Source organism: Notolepis coatsorum (assembly GCF_963971535.1).
Source record: "Notolepis coatsorum genome assembly, chromosome: 12".
Taxonomy (NCBI): domain Eukaryota; kingdom Metazoa; phylum Chordata; class Actinopteri; order Aulopiformes; family Paralepididae; genus Notolepis; species Notolepis coatsorum.
The window spans coordinates 98,018,119-98,041,906 of record NC_140176.1 but is presented as its reverse complement, the minus strand read 5'-3'; the positions used below and the strand labels follow the sequence as shown (position 1 = coordinate 98,041,906).

The following is a 23,788-nucleotide window of genomic DNA, read 5'->3' as shown; positions in this document are numbered from 1 at the left end:
GACCTCCCTCCAGACCTCCCTCCAGACCTCCCTCCAGACCTCCCTCTAGACCTCCCTCTAGACCTCCCTCTAGACCTCCCTCCAGACCTCCCTCTAGACCTCATGAGCCAGACCTCCCTCCAGACCTCCCTCTAGACCTCCCTCCAGACCTCCCTCTAGACCTCCCTCCAGACCTCCCTCTAGACCTCCCTCCAGACCTCCCTCTAGACCTCCCTCCAGACCTCCCTCCAGACCTCCCTCTAGACCTCCCTCATCCAGCCTTTTAAGAAACCCTCTGACAGTCACAGTGGTGTCGGGGGATTACTGTATTTACCAGACTCACTGAGCCAGACCCCCCGCTCACCACACCTGACCCTCCCCCTCACCAGACCTGACCCCCCCCCCCCCCCCACACCTGACCCCCCCTCACCACACCTGACCCCCCCTCACCACACCGGACCCCCCCTCACCACACCTGACCCCCCCTCACCACACCTGACCCCCCCCCCCTCACCACACCTGACCCCCCCTCACCACACCGGACCCCCCCTCACCACACCTGACCCCCCCCCCTCACCACACCTGACCCCCCCTCACCACACCTGACCCCCCCTCACCACACCTGACCCCCCCCCCCCCCCCCCCCACACCTGACCCCCCCTCACCACACCTGACCCTCCCCCTCACCAGACCTGACCCCCCCCCCCCTCACCACACCTGACCCCCCCCCCCGCTCACCACACCTGACCCCCCCCCCCCCCCCCCCCCCACCACACCTGACCCCCCCCCCCCCCCCCCTCACCACACCCGACCCCCCCCCCCCCGCTCACCCCGGCACTGCTCAGACATTTTAGATGTAGTTGCTCAGGAGGACTCTGAAATCCCGCACTGTTCGCACTTTAAATTCCTCTCCCTGGCTCAATGAGGATATTCATTGTTTTAGACGAAACTGCCGGTGTATTGAGCGAAAGTGGAAGTCCACTCAGCTTAATGTACACCATCTTCATTTTAAGCAACTTTTAATTGATTTTAACAGTATGGTTAAGGATGCGAGGGCTGCCTATTTCACAAACTTAATCTCATCTAGCAAACTAAACCCCAGAGTCCTATTCGACACCATTAATATCATTGTCAGTCCACAAACCCCTGTCACACCTGTTTTATCATTTGTCATGATTTTCTCCTATTTTTTGTAAATAAGGTTGCCAATGTCAGGGCAGGTATTACACCCTCCACATCAATCCAACCGTTATCTCCTAACAGTCAGTCTACTCTGAATTCCTTCTCACCCATTTCCCTCCACGACCTAACAGAGCTAGTGAGAAGCACAAAAACCTCCTCTAGGCCATTAGACACCATCCCAACCTCTCTGTTAAAGGACTTTTTCAGCACTATTGGTCCCAGTCTGCTTTCCATCATATATTTTTCTTTGGTCTCTGGCCAGGTCCCCGCCTACTTCAAACAGGCAATCGTTCAGCCGCTTTTAAAAAAGCCAAGTCTGGACGCCTCGTTACCAAGTAACTATCGGCCCATCTCCAAATTATCATTTATGTCCAAGATTTTAGAAAAGATTGTTGCCAACCAGCTTATATCCAGTTTAAATGAACACCACATTCTTGACAAATTCCAGTCGGGTTTTCGTAAGCAACACTCCACGGAGACTGCACTTTTAAAAGTATCTAATGATGTCCGCCGACTCTGGTAGATGCTCCATTTTAGTGCTACTGGATCTTAGTGTTGCATTTGACACTGTGGATCACAACATTCTGCTAAATAGGCTCAGAGATTGGGTGGGTGTCACAGGGAGTGCACATGAGAGGTTTGAGTCCTATCTCTCAGGTAGATGTTTCTCAGTCGGAGTAGGCCCCCATGTGTCTGAGAGTCTGTTACCCTTTCCTGTGGGGTCCCCCAGGGCTCGGTACTTGGTCCGATTTTATTTTCACTGTATTTTCTCCCATTAGGACACATTATTAACGCTTTTAAAGGCATCTCCTACCACCTTTATGCGGATGATATCCAGCTGTATTGCTCTTTTAACCCTGATTGCCCTGATGATTTTAATTCTAATTTTATTGTTTTAAATGGTTGTCTGTCGGCCATTAAGGCCTGGTTAGCTAGCAACTTCCTCCAGCTAAATGAGGCCAAAACCGAGGTGCTCATCGTGGCCTCTGATGGCGTTGCATCTAGGGTGGCTGGTTGCCTTGGGCCCCTAGAAACTAATGTGAGCCCCAACCTCAGGAACCTTGGGGTAAACTTTGATCAGGCCATGCACCTCGACACTCACATCAAGTCGGTGATCCGCACCTGTTTTTTCCATCTCAGGAATATTGCTAAGCTCAGGTCGATTGTTTCCCATTCTGACCTAGAGTTGATCATCCATGCCTTCGTTTCTTCTTGTCTAGACTATTGCAATTCGGTTCTCACCTGCCTCAATAAATCATCCATAGACCGCCTCCAGTTCATCCAAAATACTGCTGCAAGACTGCTAACCAGATCAAGCAGAAGGTGTCACATCACTCCAATTCTAGCCTCCTTGCACTGGCTTCCTATAATTTTTTGAATTAATTTCAAGGTCCTGGTGCTCACTTTTAGAGCTCTGCATGGCCAGGCACCAGAATATTTAACGACCTGCTGGAACCATTATGTGCCCAGCAGGACCCTGAGGACAGCTGACCAGTATCTGTTGGTCATTCCGCGCACCAGGTTGATCACCAAAGAGACTTTCAATCTGTAGCGCCTAGACTCTGGAATGCCCTTCCTCGTGGCCTAAGAGCTGCAGCGTCTGTTGATATTTAAAAAATCAGCTAAAAACATTACTGTTTAAACAGGCCTTTGGGTAATGTTTGAGCTTCTCCTCCAGGTGCAAAATATGTCTTTTGTTTTGTTTTCTTTCTCTGTGATACATTGTGTTTTGTTCTGTCTCTTATCTCTTGAATGGTTCTTGCTTTTTATTTTTATATTTTATAAAATTTCTGCTGTATGTAAAGCACTTTGTGAGTTGTCTCTGTGAAAAGTGCTATATAAATAAACTTTACTCACCACACCTGACCCCCCCCCCCCTCACCACACCTGCCCCCCCCCTCACCACACCTGCCCCCCTCACCACACTTGACCCCCCCCTCACCACACCTGCCCCCCCCCCTCACCACACCTGCCCCCCCTCTCACCACACCTGCCCCCCCCCTCACCACACCTGCCCCCCCCCTCACCACACCTGACCCCCCCTCACCACACCTGCCCCCCCCCCTCACCACACCTGCCCCCCCCCTCTCACCACACCTGCCCCCCCCCCTCACCACACCTGCCCCCCCCCCCCCTCACCACACCTGCCCCCCCCTCACCACACCTGCCGCCCCCCCTCACCACACCTGCCCCCCCCTCACCACACCTGCCGCCCCCCCTCACCACACCTGCCGCCCCCCCTCACCACACCTGCCCCCCCCCCCCCCCTCACCACACCTGCCCCCCCCCCTCACCACACCTGCCCCCCTCTCACCACACCTGCCCCCCCCTCACCACACCCCCCCCCCCCCTCACCACACCTGCCCCCCCCCCACACCACACCTGCCCCCCTCTCACCACACCTGCCCCCCCCCCCCTCACCACACCTGCCCCCTCACCACACCTGCCCCCCCCCCCCCACCACACCTGCCCCCCCCCCTCACCACACCTGCCCCCCTCTCACCACACCTGCCCCCCCCCCCTCACCACACCTGCCCCCCCCCCTCACCACACCTGCCCCCCTCTCACCACACCTGCCCCCCCCCCCCCTCACCACACCTGCCCCCCCCCCCTCACCACACCTGCCCCCCCCCCTCACCACACCTGCCCCCCCCCCCTCACCACACCTGCCCCCCTCTCACCACACCTGCCCCTGGAACACTTTATTTTCCTTCATTTCACTTCATCAGAGGTTTTCTCTGCACCTGCTGCTCTGGGTTCAGTAGACGGGCTTACATCTGTGTGTGTGTGTCTCTGTGTGTCTGTGTGTGTCTGTGTGTCTGTGTGTCTGTGTGTGTGTTTGTGTGTGTGTGTGTGTGTGTGTGTGTGTGTGTGTGTGGCGGGGGGGGGCTAAGATGTGTAATAACGTCGGGGTTCTCCCGTGGCCAAACCGCAGAAACAGCCCATTTCCAGAGGAGGCTCTCCACGCAGAGGGAACTTGACGTGACGTACAGATCGTGACGAATGCAATCAAAGGATCTTCTTTTTTTCCTTTATTAATCTGGAGTGTTTTCAGAGCAGAACGCCGGCCCCCAGCACCTGACCCTAACCCCCCCCCCCCCCCCAGCACCTGACCCTAACTCCCCCCCTAGCACCTAACCCTAAGGCACTAATGATTCTGACAGACGCCTGTTTTCAGGCCTTCTGCGCGTCGGACTCAGACTCTGTGCTTCCTGTTTCACTGGCTGCTCATTTTCCCAGGTGTGTGTGTGTGTGTGTGTGTGTGTGTGTGTGTGTGTGTGTGTGTGTGTGTGTGTGTGTGTGTGTGTGTGTGTGTGTGTGTGTGTGTGTGTGTGTGTGTGTGTGTGTGTGTGTGTGTGTGTGTGTGTGTGTGTGTGTGTGTGTGTGTGTGTGTGGCGCGTGTGTGTCTGGATTTCCCTGTGTATGTGTGTGTGTATATTAAGTAAAGCTAGTTAGAGTCCGACACGTCATAAAGCAGCGCCACACATGGGCTCGAATGACAGGCTGCCTTTGTGTGTCCAGCCCCCCGCCCCCCCCCCCCCCCCCCCCCCCCCCCCCCCCCCCCAGAGGGCTGTGTGAGAGAAAAACACTGATTTAACAGAGAGAGTGAAACGCTCCTTTGAGAACCAAACGCCCCCCCCCCCCCCCCCCGCCCCCCCAAAAACATTTGTTTACATTTGGTGCTACAACAATCGAGGGGCATCCGGTGTCATGGAGTGAAGACGCACAATCACAACCGGCCCCCTAGCTTTTACAAATGATCGCTTTTAATGCCATCACTGGCTTTTTTTTTTATTTTTTTTTGCAGTATAATACTTTTTATGACAAAACCTTGGCAGGCAAACGGACAAATAAGCGCAGTGCTTCGTCCACAATAGCCGACAAGATACACCTGGCTTCAGGCGCCGAGCACGCCGGAAGCTACGCTGAGTGTGTGACATCACGAGTGCACGACGCAAAACACAAGTAGATTTCTTGGACTGATTTTAATGAAGAAGCTTGATCCATTGATCCAACCTCATCCAAACCATAAAATCTGTATGAAATACAAATGCATACAAAAGATACTATTACTATCACAAGTCCATTACCAATGGTCGGAAGTCACTAAACATATACCACAATTATTATCTCCATCAATCAATACCTTATTGGCTGCGTGCCAATGTGTTACTGTAGTATGTCTTCTGTCAGTTTCTTGGAAGATTGTCTTGTTTCGTTGGCGTGATGGATTGTTCTTTACTTATTAGAACGCCAGGTAATTCCATTACCATTCAAGTTCATGGTCCAACGCAAGAGAGAGAAGGCGGAAACATGTCACAGGATACCAGGTGTGTCAACTCTCGTGAGATGTGGTAATTGCACAAATAAAATAGAAAAACAGTGCGCCACTAATATATATCTTATATAAAACAAATAAGAAATACATTGAAAAGCAATTGAGTGTATTATTACTATTATACAAAATAAGCATATAAATTGTAAACATAAATAACTATATTAACCAACTGTTAACCATAGCTGCAGTTAGAGTGGCTCTAGCCTAGAAACTTATTTTTTATTATTTGTATTCTATTCTGTTTTATTTCTATATATGGGGTGGGTTGTTTTGGGCCCTTAATGTTTGGCGGTCGCGGTCTCGTACTAGTGGGGGGGGCCCTGGCTCGGGGGGTCGGAGTGTTAAAGAGGCATGATGCTCTGACTCACTGGGGTGCTGGATTCGGGGGTCCTCATAGCGTGGGGACCATAGAGGTCGGGACCGGGGGGGGAGGGGGGCTCGGGATGTTTCACTTTATAGTGTGTATGTGTACCCACGTTTGGCCGGGTGTGGCTTAGTGGGGGGGAGTATCGGGGGGGGGGGGGGGGTCATTTCGGTGTTTCGGCCCCGGAGAGGGGGGTCTTGTGTGTTGTGGGGTCGCTGTGGTTTTGGCGGTCTTGTCTCTGGGCCGTGGGGGCTTGGGGTCTCGGGGAGTCGGAGTGCCATTGAGGCATGGTTCTCTGGGATAAGTTAAGATAAGATATTCCTTTATTGATCCCCTTGGGTAAATTCAGGCAGCATGAGGAGGGGGAGGGGAGGTACAGGTGGTACAAACAAGCAGTGTAAACAATATAACAAATCAATATAATTAACAAACTAACTAACTGAAATATACAGTATTCACATAAGGTGCAGTATGCATGAGGTAGTATTATTGTCAGTCTGTGACTGAACATGCTTCTCATCTTGACTAGCTCCTCGTAGAGGGGGTGGGAGGGATTCTCCAGGATAGCAGCCAGCTTCCTTCTCATCCCCCTCTCTGCCACCACCTCTAGTCTGACCAGCTCGACTCCCACCACGGAGCTAGCCTTCCTCACCAGCTTGTTCAGTTTGTTGGTGTCCCTCGAGTTGATGTGGCCCCCCCAGCATGCCAAAGCATAGAAGAGGACTGTGTTTGGGGTCTCTGGGAGTCGGAGTGCCATTGAGGCGTGGTGCTCTCTGCGATGCTGGGCTTGGGGTTCTCGTGGACCGGGGGCCTGGCTGTTGTGGGTGGGGGGCTGGGGGCTCTTTCTTTTTTTTAAGATCACTGTTGCCTTTACGTCACACACACAGTCACAGTCACACACACACACACACACACACACACACACACACACACACACACACACAGTCACAGTCACAGTCACACACACACACGCAGTCACAGTCACATCCTGATGAATGATCGATCGCTCTCCGCCGGGTAGACATTTCCTGAGCGTCGCTAATTGGGTTTTGGGAAGAAGCCCTAACTGAGCGACTCGCTCCAGCGAACAAGTCATCAATCACAGCCGTACAGCCCCTCCCCTCCAGAGAGAGAGAGAGAGGGAGAACATACTTTTACTCCTTACATTTAAAATGCAACTATTTTAATTAGTATATTTGTTTCTCTGGCCGAACGAACATTAATGTTATTAACTTATTAATCCTGCGGCCGCACTTTATTTCAAAACAGCCAATCAAATCCCCATCAATGGAAAATGAACCCGCCCATACCCATGCTGATTGGTCCTTGTGCAAGACTAGAAAGCGGGGATCTTTGATTAACACTTTAAGTGCCGAAAACGTGTTTAGGCGTCTTTCCTAGCCATGCTAAAGTTGCCGAGGACGCCCTAACTCGTCTTTAATATCAATATTTCAAAAATCTGTGATCGAAATCATATTTTTCCTCCGCAGCCCTGAGACACAGTGCTGGCCTCCTCTCAACCCTCTAGCGGTTCAAGAGCGCCATGTGGTGGCCGATCGGCAGAAGCGCCAAACAGGAAGTCATATGGGTGAAGTGCTGATCGTCCATATTACTTCTGGGCACTCTCTATAGGTCCCGGGACTCGATCTTGACACAATACATAATAATAATAATAATAATAATAATAATAATAATAATAATAATAATAATAATAATAATAATAATAATAATAATAATAATAATAATAATAATAATAATAATAATAATAATAATAATAATAATAATAATAATAATAATAGATTGGATTTGTAATGCACTTTTTGTTCGCTGGGATCCCAAAGTGCTACACTACATGGTTAAAAAAATAGAATAAAATAGTTATTAGTAAAACAAATAAAATAAAATACAGAATAAAAATAGAACATGGTTAATTAAAAACATAGTATAAACAGACAATTTAAAAACAAAGCGCAATAAAATTTAAATAAAAAGCTAACAGTCAAAGGCCTTTTTGAACAGATAGGTTTTCAGGCCTGCTTTGAAAGAGTCCAGGCTCTGTGGTGCCCTCAGCTGGATGGGGAGGCTGTTTCACAGGCGTGGTGCAGCCGTGCAGAAGGCTCGGTCACCCATGGTGCAGAGCCGGGTATTGGGGACCTGAAGGAGCAGGCTACCTGCGGATCTGAGGGTGCGGGTGAAGGATTGTGGAGTGATGAGTTCCTGAAGGTAGAGGGGTGCGTGTCCGTTTATGCAGTTATGGGTGATCGTAAGGATTTTGTAGTTGATCCGGGATGAGACGGGGAGCCAGTGTAGTGAGTGAAGGATGGGGGTTATGTGATCGTGTTTACGGACTCTCATCAGGATCCTGGAAGCGCTGTTCTGGATGTATTGCAGCTTTTGGATGCTCTTGCCAGGAATCCCGATGAAGAGTCTGTTACAGTAGTCCAGTCTTGAGGAGATAAAGGCATGGACAAGCTTCTCTGCATCTGACAGGGTTAGAATGGGACGGAGTTTTGATATGTTTTTTAGGTGATAGAATGAGGTCTTGCAGAGGTGTTTTATGTGGGTGTTGAAGGTCAGGTGGGGGTCAAATCGAACCCCCAGATTTGTGACTGAGGGGGAGAGGGGGATGACCTGGCCGTCAAAGGTGAGATGTGATATGGATGAAGACTGAACCTGGTGAGGGGTGCCAATTAGGAGTGCCTCGGTTTTCTTGCTGTTTAGTTGGAGGAAGTTGCTGTTCATCCATGCCTTTATCTCCCCAAGACAGGTGGTGAGGCATGACAGAGCTGCAGAGGGGTTTGGGGCCGTTTTTATGTAGAGTTGTGTGTCATCGGCATAACAGTGGAAAGACATTCCATGTCTGCCGATGACACGACCGAGGGGGAGCATGTAGGTGATGAATAGAATGGGACCAAGAACCGACCCCTGCGGAACACCACAGGTGACCTCGAGCAGCCTGGACTTGTGTCCTCCCAGTGAGACATATTCTGTCCTGCCTAAGAGGTAGGACTGGAACCACTGTAGTGCATGGCTCGACAGTCCAACAGTGTTGTGGAGGCGCTCCAGGAGGATGGTGTGGTCCACGGTGTCAAATGCCGCTGTCAGATCGAGGAGGATGAGGAGTGATGGTGATCCTGCGTCAGCGGTCATTAGGAGGTCATTCGTCACCCTGAGCAGAGCTGTTTCCGTGCTGTGGGATGAGCGAAAGCCTGACTGGAACTTCTCGAACAGGGTGTTATTTTTAAGGTGGTCCTGGAGCTGGGAGGCAACTACCTTTTCCAAAACCTTGGATAGAAAGGAAAGGTTCGAAATAGGCCTGTAGTTGGCAAGAACCTCCGGGTCCAGGGTGGGCTTCTTTAGGAGGGGGCTGATGATGGCAACTTTGAGGGTGGATGGGATATGGCCAGTTTGAAGGGAGAGCATAGCGATCGTTGCCAATAACTAGATAAACAATATGATTTGGACGTATATACTATTATACAACCTGGAAATAGATCGCGTATTTCTACATCCCATAATAGGAATATTTCAGTTCCACGCTCATCGTCCAACGGCACGAGGAAGATACGGTAAGATTCAGCGTTATTTTTGAACGTGTTCGATATAAACTGCTCTGATGATCATATCACCCACACTAGATGAATGATATAACGCTGCCCACGGAATTATAAACGATCCCCCGCCCATCCGGTCATCATCAGATGATACGTAGAAACTTCTAGAAGTACGTCCAATTGAAATTTTTGATCTCGCACAGATTCCTACCAAACTGTATTTCATCATCAATATAATGCATTTGGGGCTATAAATCACGTTCTGGAGAAAGCTGCAGAAAGAGATGAAAACATACTTATACTTTAGACCATATTTTACTATGAATATGTGAATGAAAAAGTGTAACGTTGCTACACAATGAACAATACATATAGGACCTTGAATGGGCCCTAATAATGGCAATCTAGCAATAGAATTTAAAAAGTTATAGCCCTGCAAAGAAGGGGAACTTCTCCATAGACAAATAGAGATGGCAACGGATGGTATATCATGAATTTAGCCTTAGGCAATCAAAGTGTTAAATAATAATAATAATAATAATAATAATAATAATAATAATAATAATAATAATAATAATAATAATAATAATAATAATAATAATAATAATAATAATAATAATACATTTCATTTGTAACACACCCTACCTTCCTAAGAATCTCAGAGTGCTACAGAGTTCAAAAGAATAAAATAAAAATAGATAAAAAAAAGAAGAACACATAGCAGAACAACATATGATAAGACATACAAACTTATAAAAGGCCTTTCTAAAAAGGTAGGTCTTGAGTCCACGTTTAAAAGTGTCAACAGTTTGTGGTGCTCTCAGGTGGTTGGGGAGAGCATTCCACAGTCGAGCAGAAGGCTCGATCGCCCATGGTGTGCAGCTTAGTCCTGGGGGCTTTGAGGAGGACTGGGGGATGAGGAGTTCCTTGAGGTAGGCAGGGGCACCACCGTTTACACACTGGTGAGTGAGGAGGGGAGACCTTGTACTAGATCCTGTGTTCCATGGGGAGCCAGTGAAGTGATCTGAGGGTGAGGGTGATGTGGTCATATTTGCGCACCCTCATCAGGATCCTAGCAGCGCTATTCTGGATGGTTTTCAGTTTTTGAATGCTTTTACTAGGGATCCCTATGAAGAGTGCATTACAATAGTCCAGCCTGGAGGAGACGAAGGCGTGGACGAGTTTCTCAGAATCTGCCAGAGTGAGTGAGGAGCGGAGTTTTGTGATGTTTCTGAGGTGAAAGAAAGAGGTCTTGCAGAGGTGTTTGATGTGAGTCTCGTATGTGAGGTGGGGGGTCCATTTTCACGCCCAAGTTGGTGACAAGGGTGGAAAGAGGAATGTCCTGGCCGGAGAAGGAGATGGTGGTGATGGTGGATGACCGGACCTGGTGTGGGGTACCGACCAGCATGGCTTCCGTTTTGGAGCTGTTGACCTGGAGAAACCTGTCCACACCTTAGTCTCCTCCAGGCAAGCGGACAGTGTGGGGGGTGATGAAGGTGAAGATGGTGAAATCCGGATGTACAGCTGGGTGTCGTCAGCATAGCAGTGTAACGACACACCGTGCCGGCTGATGATGCGGCCGAGGGGGAGCATGTACAGGGTGAACAGCAGGGGGCCGAGGACGGATCCCTGGGGGACACCGCAGGTGACGGGGTGGTTAGAGGATGTTGCGCCTCCAAGGGTGACACACTCAGTCCGACCAGCCAAGAGGGACTGGAACAAGCCAAGGGCTAGGTCACGGAGTCCGACATCGGAGTGGAAACAGTCCAGGAGGATAGCATGATCCACCGTGTCGAAGGCTGCCGATAGGTCGAGAAGGACAAGAATGGATGGGGTTCCAACCGTTCCAGCATCCGCCCCCATCAGAAGGTCGTTGGTTTCCCTGACCAGGGCTGTCTCTGTACTGTGCACGGAGCGGAACACGGACTGGAACTTCTCGAAGATGTTGTTGTCTCTGAGGTGTGCTTGGAGCTGCTCCGCAACTACCTTCTCCAGCACCTTGTAGAGGAACGGGAGGTTGGAGATGGGCCGGTAGGCGCTGACGAGGGCCTCTGGGTCCAGGGTGGGTTTCTTCAGGAGGGGGGTAATGATGGCAGTTTTGAGGGCAGGCGGAACGTGGCCAGCCTGCAAGCAGAGGTTGATGGTGCTGGTCATTAGGGGACCAATAGTGCGGATGTTGGCTTTCACCAGGGCTGTGGAGAGGGGATCCAGGGCACACTAAGATGACTTCATCCTCCCGATGATGACCTCGACCTCACGCTGCGTGGTGTCATTGAAACAGCGGAGGAGCTGGGAGACTTCAGGCTGTAGGACAGCAGGTGAAGAAGAGGAGCCGGGGAGGAGAGAGCGGATGCCCTCAACTTTGGCTGTGAAAAATGACATTAAGTCATTACACCGCTTCTCAGTGGTCTCTCTGTGTGCCTGGGTTTGGGGTTTGAGGAGGTGGTGTATGGTGGAAAAAAGCTGTTTAGAATTGCGGGGACTATTCAGTTCAGAGTTCAGTTCAGTTCAGAGTTTTTATTTGCCACATGGAATCATACAATCATAGTTTCTTCATTACACAATCATAAATAGTCATTCCATGGACAAAAGGAGCAGGAAGAAGAATAAATCTTATAGTTACCTGCCCCTTATTCCTAAACTAACAAGTATTTACTTAATGGTCGGCGTACAACCTGATTTACACAAATAATAATTTATACCATTATAAAAGAAACACACAATCCACAGTTAAACAAGAAAAAATTAAATAATAATAATAATGATAAAGAATAAAGAATAAAAGAAAGAGAAGAAAAATATTGTTGATGATGTTGGAGTAGAACCGTGACCAAGCGTCCTTAAGGGCTTTGGAGTAGGCCTTTTGGTGCTCTCTGTAGGCCTCTTAACACTTTCAGTGCCACCAGGTGGCGCCAGAGTTAGCGCTTGAATGCCACCATCCACTTTAATGTTAACGTTAATATCGCCTAATCTATGTTTTAAATTATGGCTATGTGTCTAATCTGCCCGTCGCTTATCAAAGAATCCTTTTCCAGTCAGTGCTGTCAAGGCAGATTGTTTTTTTATCGCTTCATTTCCGTTTGAGAGCATTTTGAAAAGCACCCGTTTTGAGGTAAAAAAAACAGCCCATTCTGGGCCATTCTGTAATAATCGTCTTTTTACTGGAATATTCCAGAACGTTGATATTTGTCGGCCTATTTATGAATCGTTTTCAAATAAACGCTAGATGATCAATATTATAATACGTACACGCACGCCCATTCGAGCCGCACGCTGATTATAGCCTTGTTCATTTCCTCATGGAGGACATTTCACAAAACAGCTTATATCTTCATCAAAATGAGTCTGATTATCCTAACACTGATAACATAGATTCCTTACCTGACATCAGATGGTATCCAACTGGTATATTCCAATTCCTGATCACCATTCGAAAAAATCGATAAGTGTATAGATCTAACGTGTATACAGTAGAATTCATGATCCGCGGCGCTCAGAGGATCCATAATGAACTGTGGTAACCCCGGCTGCATCAGTGGACTGGAAAATGTGGAGTACAGGATTTTTTTCCCCATCCATTTTCATTGAGTCCATTCCAAAATCCCTTATGTCATCTGGGAGACGATAGGGGGCGCTTTTTTCCACATCTGATCGCCGGCGGCGCTCGGGTAGACAAGGGTAGGCTCGCGTGATGCAATATGATTTCAGATCGCTAAAAAAAATTTTTAATAAAAAATCAGAGAAATCTCGTGAGTGGCTTTCAACGTAATATTAATAATTCCGAGAAAACTCGTGAGTGACATAGAAAGTGTTAAACACCTGCTATCAGAAGAATAGACAGTCAGAAAAAAAGTTTTTACTTTTACTTTTTAGTACAGCATGTTGTTAGAACAATAGCTACCAAGCTAAGCTACGTTAGCTTCTAACGCTGTATACACAATATGTACAATGACACAATGATCAAACACCTTATAACTACTACCATTGTCGTGTCCATAAGTTCCCTGGCAGAATACTTGTGGGGACAAAGGTATACAAAGAGGAGAGAACCATTTTAAATCGGGCATTCATGCCGGCTAATAAGCTAGACGTCGCAGCATGTTGTTAGCACAATAGCTACCAAGCTAAGCTATGTTAGCTTCTAACGCTACACAATATGTACAACGACACAATGATTTACATTATTACAAATATGGTAACGTGGTTGTGGCTTTTACAAATAGTGGTTAGCTTTAGAGATGGATGGCTATGATCACGGAGCAATAGTGTTAGGTGAAACAGATACATTTTCATTCATCACTCCTCGGCTAGTAGTAGCAAGGCTCTCTGCCTGCCACTAGCTGTGTGTGACTCTCAGAGCCCCTCGCTGCCCTGCACCTGAAGTGACGTCAGCATTAAGATGACACACGCACATTATTGATCCATGGAATAAAATATGCATGTGCGTGGAGCTTGTGGTTTGGTCGACAAAATGTTTGATAAAAACGCTAAAACTGGGTCAATTTAGAAAAAAAAATTCCCCCTCTTCATGAAAGTCAGCGTTGGCCTAGTCACATTGTTTATTGAACAAAAATACAACCTGCAAGTTGGCCTTTAAGTATAATTTCTGGGTACTTTTTACTAGGGGTGGGAATCACCAGTTTCATCATGATACGATACGATATCGATTCTTTGGACAACGATACGATATTTGCCGATATCACAAAGTCTCTCACGATACAATACGATTAGATTAGATTCAGGTGCCTGCGATCGATATGAGATGATATCATATGCCCATTTAACACAATCAGTTATGAGACTCGCCACAGGATTTTCAAAATAAGAGTATCGATATGAATCGATCTTATTACATCGCATCGATCCGATTCGATCGTTGATAATTACATCGATGTATCGATCTGGATCGATGTATCGTCCCACCCCTACTTTTTACACCCCTGTCCCACTGTCAACTAATGAGTTCAAAAGATTTGTTCATAGAAGGGGCGGCTACGTGGCGTAGTGGGCAAGGCGCTCACCACGAATGACGGAGAGGCTGGGCTTGCCTGTTCGAGCCCAGCGCTCCACATTGCTTTCAGTTTAGCTGGTCGTTCATACTAATACACATTGGCCGTATTAGGGGGTGGGAAACTGATGGGTGGGGATCGGGCGTTGTGGACAGCGACTCCTACAGGTCGGTTGGTGTGCCTGCGCAGTAGAATCAGGAAGTGTCGGGGGCAGCGTGAGCCTCCCACGCGTTACTCCTCGCCACTGAGAGATCGAGCTGCGCAGGTGAAAAGATGCGACTGCTGTTACCTCAAGTACCGGAGGGGACTTGTGCTATGTATGACTTAGTCCACATTGCAGCCGGCTTGTGGGAGGCAAGAAACAGCGTTCGTGACAGGGGAGGGTTGAATTGGATGATACGAAAATTCGGATGGGAGAAAATATAGAAAATGGGAGAAAAAGTGGATAAAAAAAAATTGTTCATAGACTTAGATTAGATTCAAATGTATCATCATCATACAGCACAAGTACAGTTCAGCGAAAATAAGTTTGGCATCTAACCAGAGTGCAAATGTAGCAGCAATATACAATGTACAGGTGATTAAACTGGGTATAAAATATATAAATTTGTACTACTGAGTGTAGTGCTAATCGGATGTAGGTACAGAGTTGTAGTATAATATGTACAGTGATACAGGTATAAAGACATTATGGTTGTAGTCATACTGTCCAGCGGCATAGGATATTATGTACAGATAGATAATATATCTTATACTTGAACTTAAAGGATATATATTATATACTTCAAGGGTAATTCCAGATATGTTCAACCCAGATCCTGTATTTCATCATCTGGCGTCATCCGGAACGCTTACGATCAAAAGCTCAAGTACATTTGGGTCTTTAAGTGGGTGAGTTCTATTTCTCTGGGCACTGGAATTGGCAGCTGCTCTCCTGTGACCAAACCATCTGGTCATCTGTGGAGTAAGTTAATAAGCGTTATCGCTGTTGTGATACATAACATTGTATATACCAATCAATCCGATTTATTTATAGAGCACATTTAAACATGACACATGTCAACCAAAGTGCTGTACAGAGTGTAGATAGTGATACACATAGATACATCTAGACCAGTGGTTCTCAACTGGTCTAGCCTCGGGACCCAACATTTTCCATAGTCATTAAGTCGCAACCCAAATGTTTGAACCACTATGATTTATTTCAAAAACTTTTTTTTGCAGTAATACGCCATCTTTCATGCACTGTTAAAAACATGAAATAAACACAAAAAAGTGCAACAAAAGTGCAACTAGGGCTAAAAACCCAATGAAATACAATTATAATTATGCTTCTTAGCAGACTTTTAGCTTAACATAACAGACCTAAGTTTGGGGGAACTAATGGGATAACTGGGGTTGCAACAAAAGTGCAACTAGGGCTAAAAACACAATGAAAAAAAGAAAAAATAATAATAATAATAATAATAATAATAATAATAATAATAATAATAATAATAATAAATAATATATCCTTCTTAGCAGACTTCTTAGCTTAACATCCCAGGGAACTAATGGGATAACTGGGGATGTTGTTTGCTCCCGACAAGAGTCTCAAAGCCTGGGGTGATGGTAGACAAAGCAACTCTGAGGTCATGCTCAATGTCCAATCTGTTCCTCTGCTTTGTCTTCAGCTGGACCAGAGCTGAGAAGCCACTTTCATAAAGATAGGTAGTGCAAAAAAAAAGTATACATCCGCGACCCACTCAAAATGGCCCCACGACCCACCAGTTGAGAAACACTGATCTAGACAACATATAGACAACAATCACATCTCAGTTTTACGGGAGGACACACAGGCAAACACACAGGAAAACTGGGCATGAGTCAGTGAACATCGGGAAAAGCTAATAAGTAGAAGTGGGTTTTGAGTCTAGACTTGAAGGCATCTGTCGAGGGGGCAGCCTAATGGAGGTGGGGATGCTGTTCCACAGTTCAGGGGCTGCGACAGCAAAGGCACAGCCCCCCCTGAGCTTGAGGTTAGACCTCCGGACTGTCAGGAGCCTCTGATCGGCTGACCTGAGGGACCTGGTGTTGGAATAGGGGGATATGAGGTCTGAGATGTAGGTGGGGGGCTGACCATGATTAAGGGCTTTAAAAACGAACAGGAGAACCTTAACTTTTATTCTGTAGCGTACTGGAAGACAATGAAGGACAGGGGTGATGTGGCCAGTTGCTGGAAGCTTTTATTCTTGAATGCATTAAATGTGTCGGCCCCAGTGGGAATTGACTAGTGAATAGTTTGATTTTGTTCAGATTTACTGTGTGGTAAAACATTGAAAACATTGGGTTCTACTTAGCAAAGCAGTCGGTCCTTAAGACCATCCAACCCATCCATACGGCTGGGTTTTTGCCAAGCTTGACTGACACTTCAGCCAGTAAAGACCAATTCACTTCCTAATGTAATTCAATCCTCTCTGGCTGCCATGATTAGTTTCCCACATGCAGTGCAGACACTAAAGGTGGCACTGAAATACACCACACTAAAGGTGGCACTGAAATACTCCACACTAAAGGTGGCGCTGAAATACACCACACTAAAGGTGGCGCTGAAATACACCACACTAAAGGTGGTACTGAAATACACCACACTAAAGGTGGTACTGAAATACTCCACACTAAAGGTGGCACTGAAATACTCCACACTAAAGGTGGCACTGAAATACACCACACTAAAGGTGGCACTGAAATACACCACACTAAAGGTGGTACTGAAATACACCACACTAAAGGTGGCACTGAAATACTCCACACTAAAGGTGGCACTGAAATACACCACACTAAAGGTGGCACTGAAATACACCACACTAAAGGTGGCACTGAAATACTCCACACTAAAGGTGGCGCTGAAATACACCACACTAAAGGTGGCGCTGAAATACACCACACTAAAGGTGGTACTGAAATACACCACACTAAAGGTGGCACTGAAATACCTGAAATACACCACACTAAAGGTGGCGCTGAAATACACCACACTAAAGGTGGCACTGAAATACCTGAAATACACCACACTAAAGGTGGCACTGAAATACACCACACTAAAGGTGGCGCTGAAATACACCACACTAAAGGTGGCACTGAAATACACCACACTAAAGGTGGCACTGAAATACACCACATTAAAGGTGGAAGTGAAATACCTGAAATACACCACACTAAAGGTGGCACTGAAATACCTGAAATACTCCACACTAAAGGTGGCACTGAAATACCTGAAATACACTTCACTAAAGGTGGCACTGAAATACACTTTACTAAAGGTGACACTGAAATACACCACACTAAAGGTGGCACTGAAATACACTTTACTAAAGGTGACACTGAAATTCACCACACTAAAGGTGGAAGTGAAATACTCCACACTAAAGGTGGCACTGAAATACCTGAAATACACCACACTAAAGGTGGCACTGAAATACCTGAAATACACCACACTAAAGGTGGCACTGAAATACCTGAAATACACCACACTAAAGGTGGCACTGAAATACACCACACTAAAGGTGGCACTGAAATACACCACACTAAAGGTGGCACTGAAATACACCACATTAAAGGTGGCACTGAAATACACCACATTAAAGGTGGCACTGAAATACACCACACTAAAGGTGGCACTGAAATACACCACATTAAAGGTGGCACTGAAATACACCACACTAAAGGTGGCACTGAAATACACCACATTAAAGGTGGCACTGAAATACACCACACTAAAGGTGGCACTGAAATACACCACACTAAAGGTGGCACTGAAATACACCACACTAAAGGTGGCACTGAAATACACCACATTAAAGGTGGCACTGAAATACACCACATTAAAGGTGGCACTGAAATACGCCACAAGACACAGCAAAAAGACGACAGGCAGCAGTTTAAAGGTTAGAGATGCAGACTGGTTCGAATTCCCGGACCAGCTGGCACACGCAAGAGGTAGGACGTGATTGAATAGCCCTAATGCTCTCCACTCCCTCACAACAATTACAGTTGAAGGGCCCTTGAGCAAGGCACTTAACCACCAGCTGCTCCAGCAAAGATAATCTCTACAGACCACCATAATGAGACTGTGATTGTTCCATTGGGTTTATCTTATCGGGAGGGGAAACCCTTGCGAGCACGGGGGGAGAACATGCAAACTCAACACAGAAAGGCCTGGGAGATATCCTACCTGGGTACCTGACAACGCGGAAACGTGGTCCCCAAGCGGGAATCGAACCCTGGACCTTCTAGCTGTTTCTGATTAATCGATTGTCAGTAATGGCATTTGCATTGAACACTAAAAACGCTTATCAGCCCGATCGGTGTAAAAGCATTGCAGGATCAAGCTAAAATTGACGTCAGATCATTTTTACCTGTGATCGGGAGTATTCCAAAGATAATATTCCAATTGTTTGATCGCCATCTGGTACATCCAATGCCCATTTGGCCCATGGCATAATCCACCACAACATATGGATCGGTGTTATTTGACACGTTTCGATGGAACCGGCAGAACGGCTGCCCTCGCCTGACAAGGAAACATGAAACTGGAGATGTTTGGCCATCCCACAGAGAAAGATACAAGGTTGCAAAGGGTGCTCGATACCACCGTCTAGCGGGATGCGGCTGGTATTGCACCTTGGGGACCTCAGACTCATTCCATATGGTATAACAGGCTCCCTGGGTTGATAATGAATAAAGATATCGGAAAAAAAGGAATAACGACCCAGAAACTACTTTTCTCGTCGTTGGCACCCAAAGTGTTAAGGCGACAAATGGACCCATCTCTAACCAACTTACCCACCGAGGTGTGTGTGTGTGTGTGTGTGTGTGTGTGTGTGTGTGTGTGTGTGTGTGTGTGTGTGTGTGTGTGTGTGTGTGTGTGTGTGTGTGTGTGTGTGTGTGTGTGTGTGTGTGTGTGTGTGTGTGTGTGTGTGTGTGTGTGTGTGTGTGTGTGTGTGTGTGTGTGTGCGCACGTGACATACAGCACATACATGTACAGTATATAGGTTAGGTGTCCCCAGGCTGTGTTGTAAACCATGCTCTCATCTCTCTTTCTCCTCCTGCTGTCGTTGGCGAACAGTGTAATTGTTTGCACCACCGAGTTACATGCCTGTGTGCATAAATAGGTTCAACGTTTATTTTTTCATCTCTTGCTCTCCCTCTCCTCCCCCCACCTCTCTCTCTCTCTTTCTCTTTCTTCTGCATATCTGTTTGTCTTTGATTGAATACACACAGTATGTATTGTCTATCTGTGTGTATCTTGGAGGGAATAACACATTCCTATTACCTTGTGTAACTTGGCAGATGAAGTAATCCTCTATCTATCTCAATCTACTCAATTAATCGCAATCTAACTCTCTGTCTCTCTCTCTTTCTCTCTCTTTCTCTCTCTCTCTTTCTCTCTCTCTCTCTCTTTCTGTCATTCTCATTCTGCTGCTTTCTATAATGTTTTTTTCTCTCTCTCTCTCTCTCTCTCTCTCTCTCTCTCTCTCTCTCTCTCTCTCTCTCTCTCTCTCTCTCTCTCTCTCTCCCCCCCCCCCCTTCTCTCTCTGTCTCTCTCTCTCTCTCTCTCACCCCAGGTGTGAGTAATCAGGTGAGGACCCGACCTCCCCCCAGACCCTGAGGCTCAGCCCCCCCCCCTCCTCCCCCCCTGCCCCTACATACGTGACCTCCACAAACAAGTGGGCTTGGACGTTGGATTACGCCCGGGCCCCTCCTGGACCGGTCCCGCCCGGGGAAGCGCCCCTCCTGGATGTTCCCCTTCCCCCAGGATTGGGGATTGTTGTTGCCGGCCCTTCTCCAGCGGAGGAGAGGAGGAGGAGGAGGAGGAGGACTTTGAACCCTTCCGGAACGAGGAGGAGTCGCTGGAGCGGGAAGCTGAATCATGAGCGAGTTCTGGTTGTGCTTCAACTGCTGCATCGCCGAGCAGCCTCAGCCGGTGAGTGTTCTGCTGGTTCTGCTGTGTGCTGCTGTTAGTGTCCCGCTTCCTGACAGGGAAGACCCATGTTACTGACTAAACACTGTTAGTGTTCTGCTGGTTCTGCTGTGCTGCTGTTTAGGGCTGACCTTCGAAGTTTTTTTTGGCAATCGAAGCTTCTGGGCTGAGCTTCGATTTTAATTCGAAGCTTCGGATTTTTTATTTTATTTTTTTGTATCTTATGTTGTGGGACTTGTACAGCACTTTGGTAAACTTTGTTGTTTTTAAATGTGCTCTATAAATAAAGTGGATTGGATTAATGAATTAAGTAGCCCCTTTCGTGACTGTGAGCCAACAAGGTTTCACTCGGCTGTGTGATTTAATTCAAGGTGGATCGCTGTTGTCGTTTGAACAACTTCAGATTTCATGGGAACTACCAATCCCCCAAATCAAGAATGTTTAAGATGAATGAAGTAAGATTTTGATTATTTGAAATATGGCCTGTGTAGCCACAGAATTATGTCAGTCTACAAGGTCCGGATTCTACATGGTCCGGCAATGTAGACCTTGTAGACTCCACTACAGACCAATTATCAGTGAATGTTCATGCATTTTTAAGAAGGGCTACTTACACAAAAAAACAAAGAACTCACCAAAACATCTCAGTAGCACCTTATCTAAATGTTCTATTTCATATATGGAGATTCATATTTATTTATGTATTGCATGCATTTCTACATTTTATTTCCTATTTTGTTTATTCATCCCAGTATCTTTCTTTCTTATGTGTGGAATTCTACAAGGCATGTAGGTGTATGCGTTTGAGGATGATATCCTTCAAACAGGCAATAGTGATGATATAATTTGGGCAGTGCTGAGCTGGGTTACTTTCCTCCAGTGTATTTGTCCCCCGGCCCCACCCAATGGCCCCATACACACACACACACACACACACACACACACACACACACACACACACACACACACACACACACACACACACACACAGACACACACACACAGACACACAGACACACACACATACAGACACAAACACACACAAACTTCGATATTTTCTTTATGTTCGAAGCTTGTGCCATCGAACGAAGCTTCGAAGTATTTAAGACAGCCCTACTGCTGTTAGTGTCCTGCTTCCTGACTGGGACGACCCACGTTACTGACTAAACACTGTATCAGTGATGTCAGAATGTAGAGCTATTTGTCCACTTATTTAAACAAAAACAAATACCACTTACAGCATCTTTAAAGGAAGGGACAACAAGGCCAGAAGGTGGACTGGTTTCCGATTGACCATCAGCTAATTAAATGGATCGGTCTGGGAGGCGTTTAAGCCTGATGGTAGTGGGGTCGATCCAAGGGGCAGGTGGGAGGTGGGAGGAGGAGGATGAGGTGGTGCCCTCCGTCCCAGGCTCACGTGGGTCGCTGTCGCCGGACCTGGCTTCAGTCAGGTCCCAGCATCAGGCCGACCGCAAGCGCCATCCGGCTCCGATCTTCCGTCCGGGACAGAAGGTAATTTAAGGCGGTGCGTCGGGTGAACCCGGTGGCCTACAGGCTGCTGCTCCCGACCTCCATGCGGGTTCACCCAACGTTCCATGTGTCTCTCCTGAAACCCTTTCTTACCTCGCCCATGTCCCTGCCGCTTCCTGCTGCTCCTCCGCCGTGCATCCTGGATGGACAGGCGGTCTACACGGTGCGGAGGGTCGTGGGTTGCCGGCGGAGGGGTAGGGGGTTTACATTTTTAGTGGACTGGGAGGGGTCCGGACTGGAGGAACTTTATGAGGCCGTAATATGTTTACGTGAGCTCTTACACCCAAATGAGTATCCCAGTATCAATACCTAAAGATATCTATCAGACTCAGGATTAGTAGTATCTAGGGGTGTAACGGTACACAAAAACCATGGTGCGGTACGTACCTCGGTTTTGAAGTCAAGGTTGGGTACAGATTTTCGGTACAGTGGGGGAAAGTTTGGCTTTCCATGTTCCACTCAGGGGTGATGTAGTGTGCAGTAACTAATTGTACTTGTAGGGCTGTCAACGAATATTCTATATTGAAATTAATAATCAACTTGTACATTTTTTTTATAATAATTATATTAGATTGTGGGCGGTCGTTAGTGGTTAACATACCGTTGTATTAGTTCGGTACACTACACAGCCGTCCGGTACGGTACGGTACACACTGAAACTTGTTCGGTTCAGTACGGACACGTGTACCTTTACACCCCTAGTAGTATCACCCTGAATATCTGTATCCAGTATTGATACCGGGGGGGTGAACCCACATGACATGTTCCAGGAAGGGAGAAGGTCTTGCGTCTCTTGTGTACTACTCTGTATTAGGGCTGTCACATTCTTTTAGAATTTAGAATTTAATTTAGAATTTACATAAAAACACGTGATTCAAACTTGAACGGAGAAATTCAAATTAGATATAAATTGTATTTTTATAATAATTTATATAATATTAGAATTTTTTTTAAACTGTCTTTTTTTAGGTTTAGGTATTTTCTTTTTGTAAAATCTTTTTTACACTGAAATTAGTTCAAATTAGAATTCAAATTTGTCTACAATTCTGCCACGAATTTCGAATTTGATTTGTTGTTAAAGTGACAGCCCTACTCTGTATGGTATAAAGTATAAAGTCGAGCGCTCATAACGTGATATCGGCGGTGGAGACCGTGGTGCGTCAGTAGAGGCAGCGCAGTGACCTTTGGCTCGTTCCCCCCGAGCCTCTGGGAGAGAGACGTGCTGCTGCACCTGCAGGCTGGGTTCCCTCCTCCTTAGCCAGGCTGCACCTGCAGGCTGGGTTCCCTCCTCCTCAGTCACAGCTGCACCTGCAGGCTGGGTTCTCTCCTCCTCAGCCAGGCTGCACCTGCAGGCTGGGTTCCCTCCTCCTCAGCCAGGCTGCACCTGCAGGCTGGGTTCCCTCCTCCTCAGCCAGGCTGCTGCACCTGCAGGCTGGGTTCCCTCCTCCTCAGCCAGGCTGCACCTGCAGGCTGGGTTCCCTCCTCCTCAGCCAGGCTGCACCTGCAGGCTGGGTTCCCTCCTCCTCAGCCAGGCTGCACCTGCAGGCTGGGTTCCCTACTCCTCAGTCACAGCTGCACCTGCAGGCTGGGTTCCCTCCTCCTCAGCCAGGCTGCACCTGCAGGCTGGGTTCCCTCCTCCTCAGTCACAGCTGCACCTGCAGGCTGGGTTCCCTCCTCCTCAGTCAGGCTGCTGCACCTGCAGGCTGGGTTCCCTCCTCCTCAGTCAGGCTGCTGTACCTGCAGGCTGGGTTCCCTCCTCCTCAGTCAGGCTGCTGCACCTGCAGGCTGGGTTCCCTCCTCCTCAGTCAGGCTGCTGCACCTGCAGGCTGGGTTCCCTCCTCCTCAGTCAGGCTGCTGCACCTGCAGGCT

General features: G+C 47.4%; 1 protein-coding gene across 3 annotated transcripts in view; it reads left to right on the top strand.

Moving 5' to 3' along the window:
* Positions 1–23,788, top strand: part of cdc42se2 (CDC42 small effector 2) — a 144,547-nt gene that overhangs the window by 60,478 nt on the left and 60,281 nt on the right. For all 3 annotated transcript variants that reach the window (XM_084326357.1, XM_084326358.1, XM_084326356.1), the window contains exon 2: positions 20,034–20,392. In XM_084326357.1, the coding sequence (XP_084182483.1) occupies positions 20,339–20,392 (54 nt within the window). In that variant the 5' untranslated portion in view covers positions 20,034–20,338. The remainder of the gene's footprint in view (positions 1–20,033; positions 20,393–23,788) is intronic.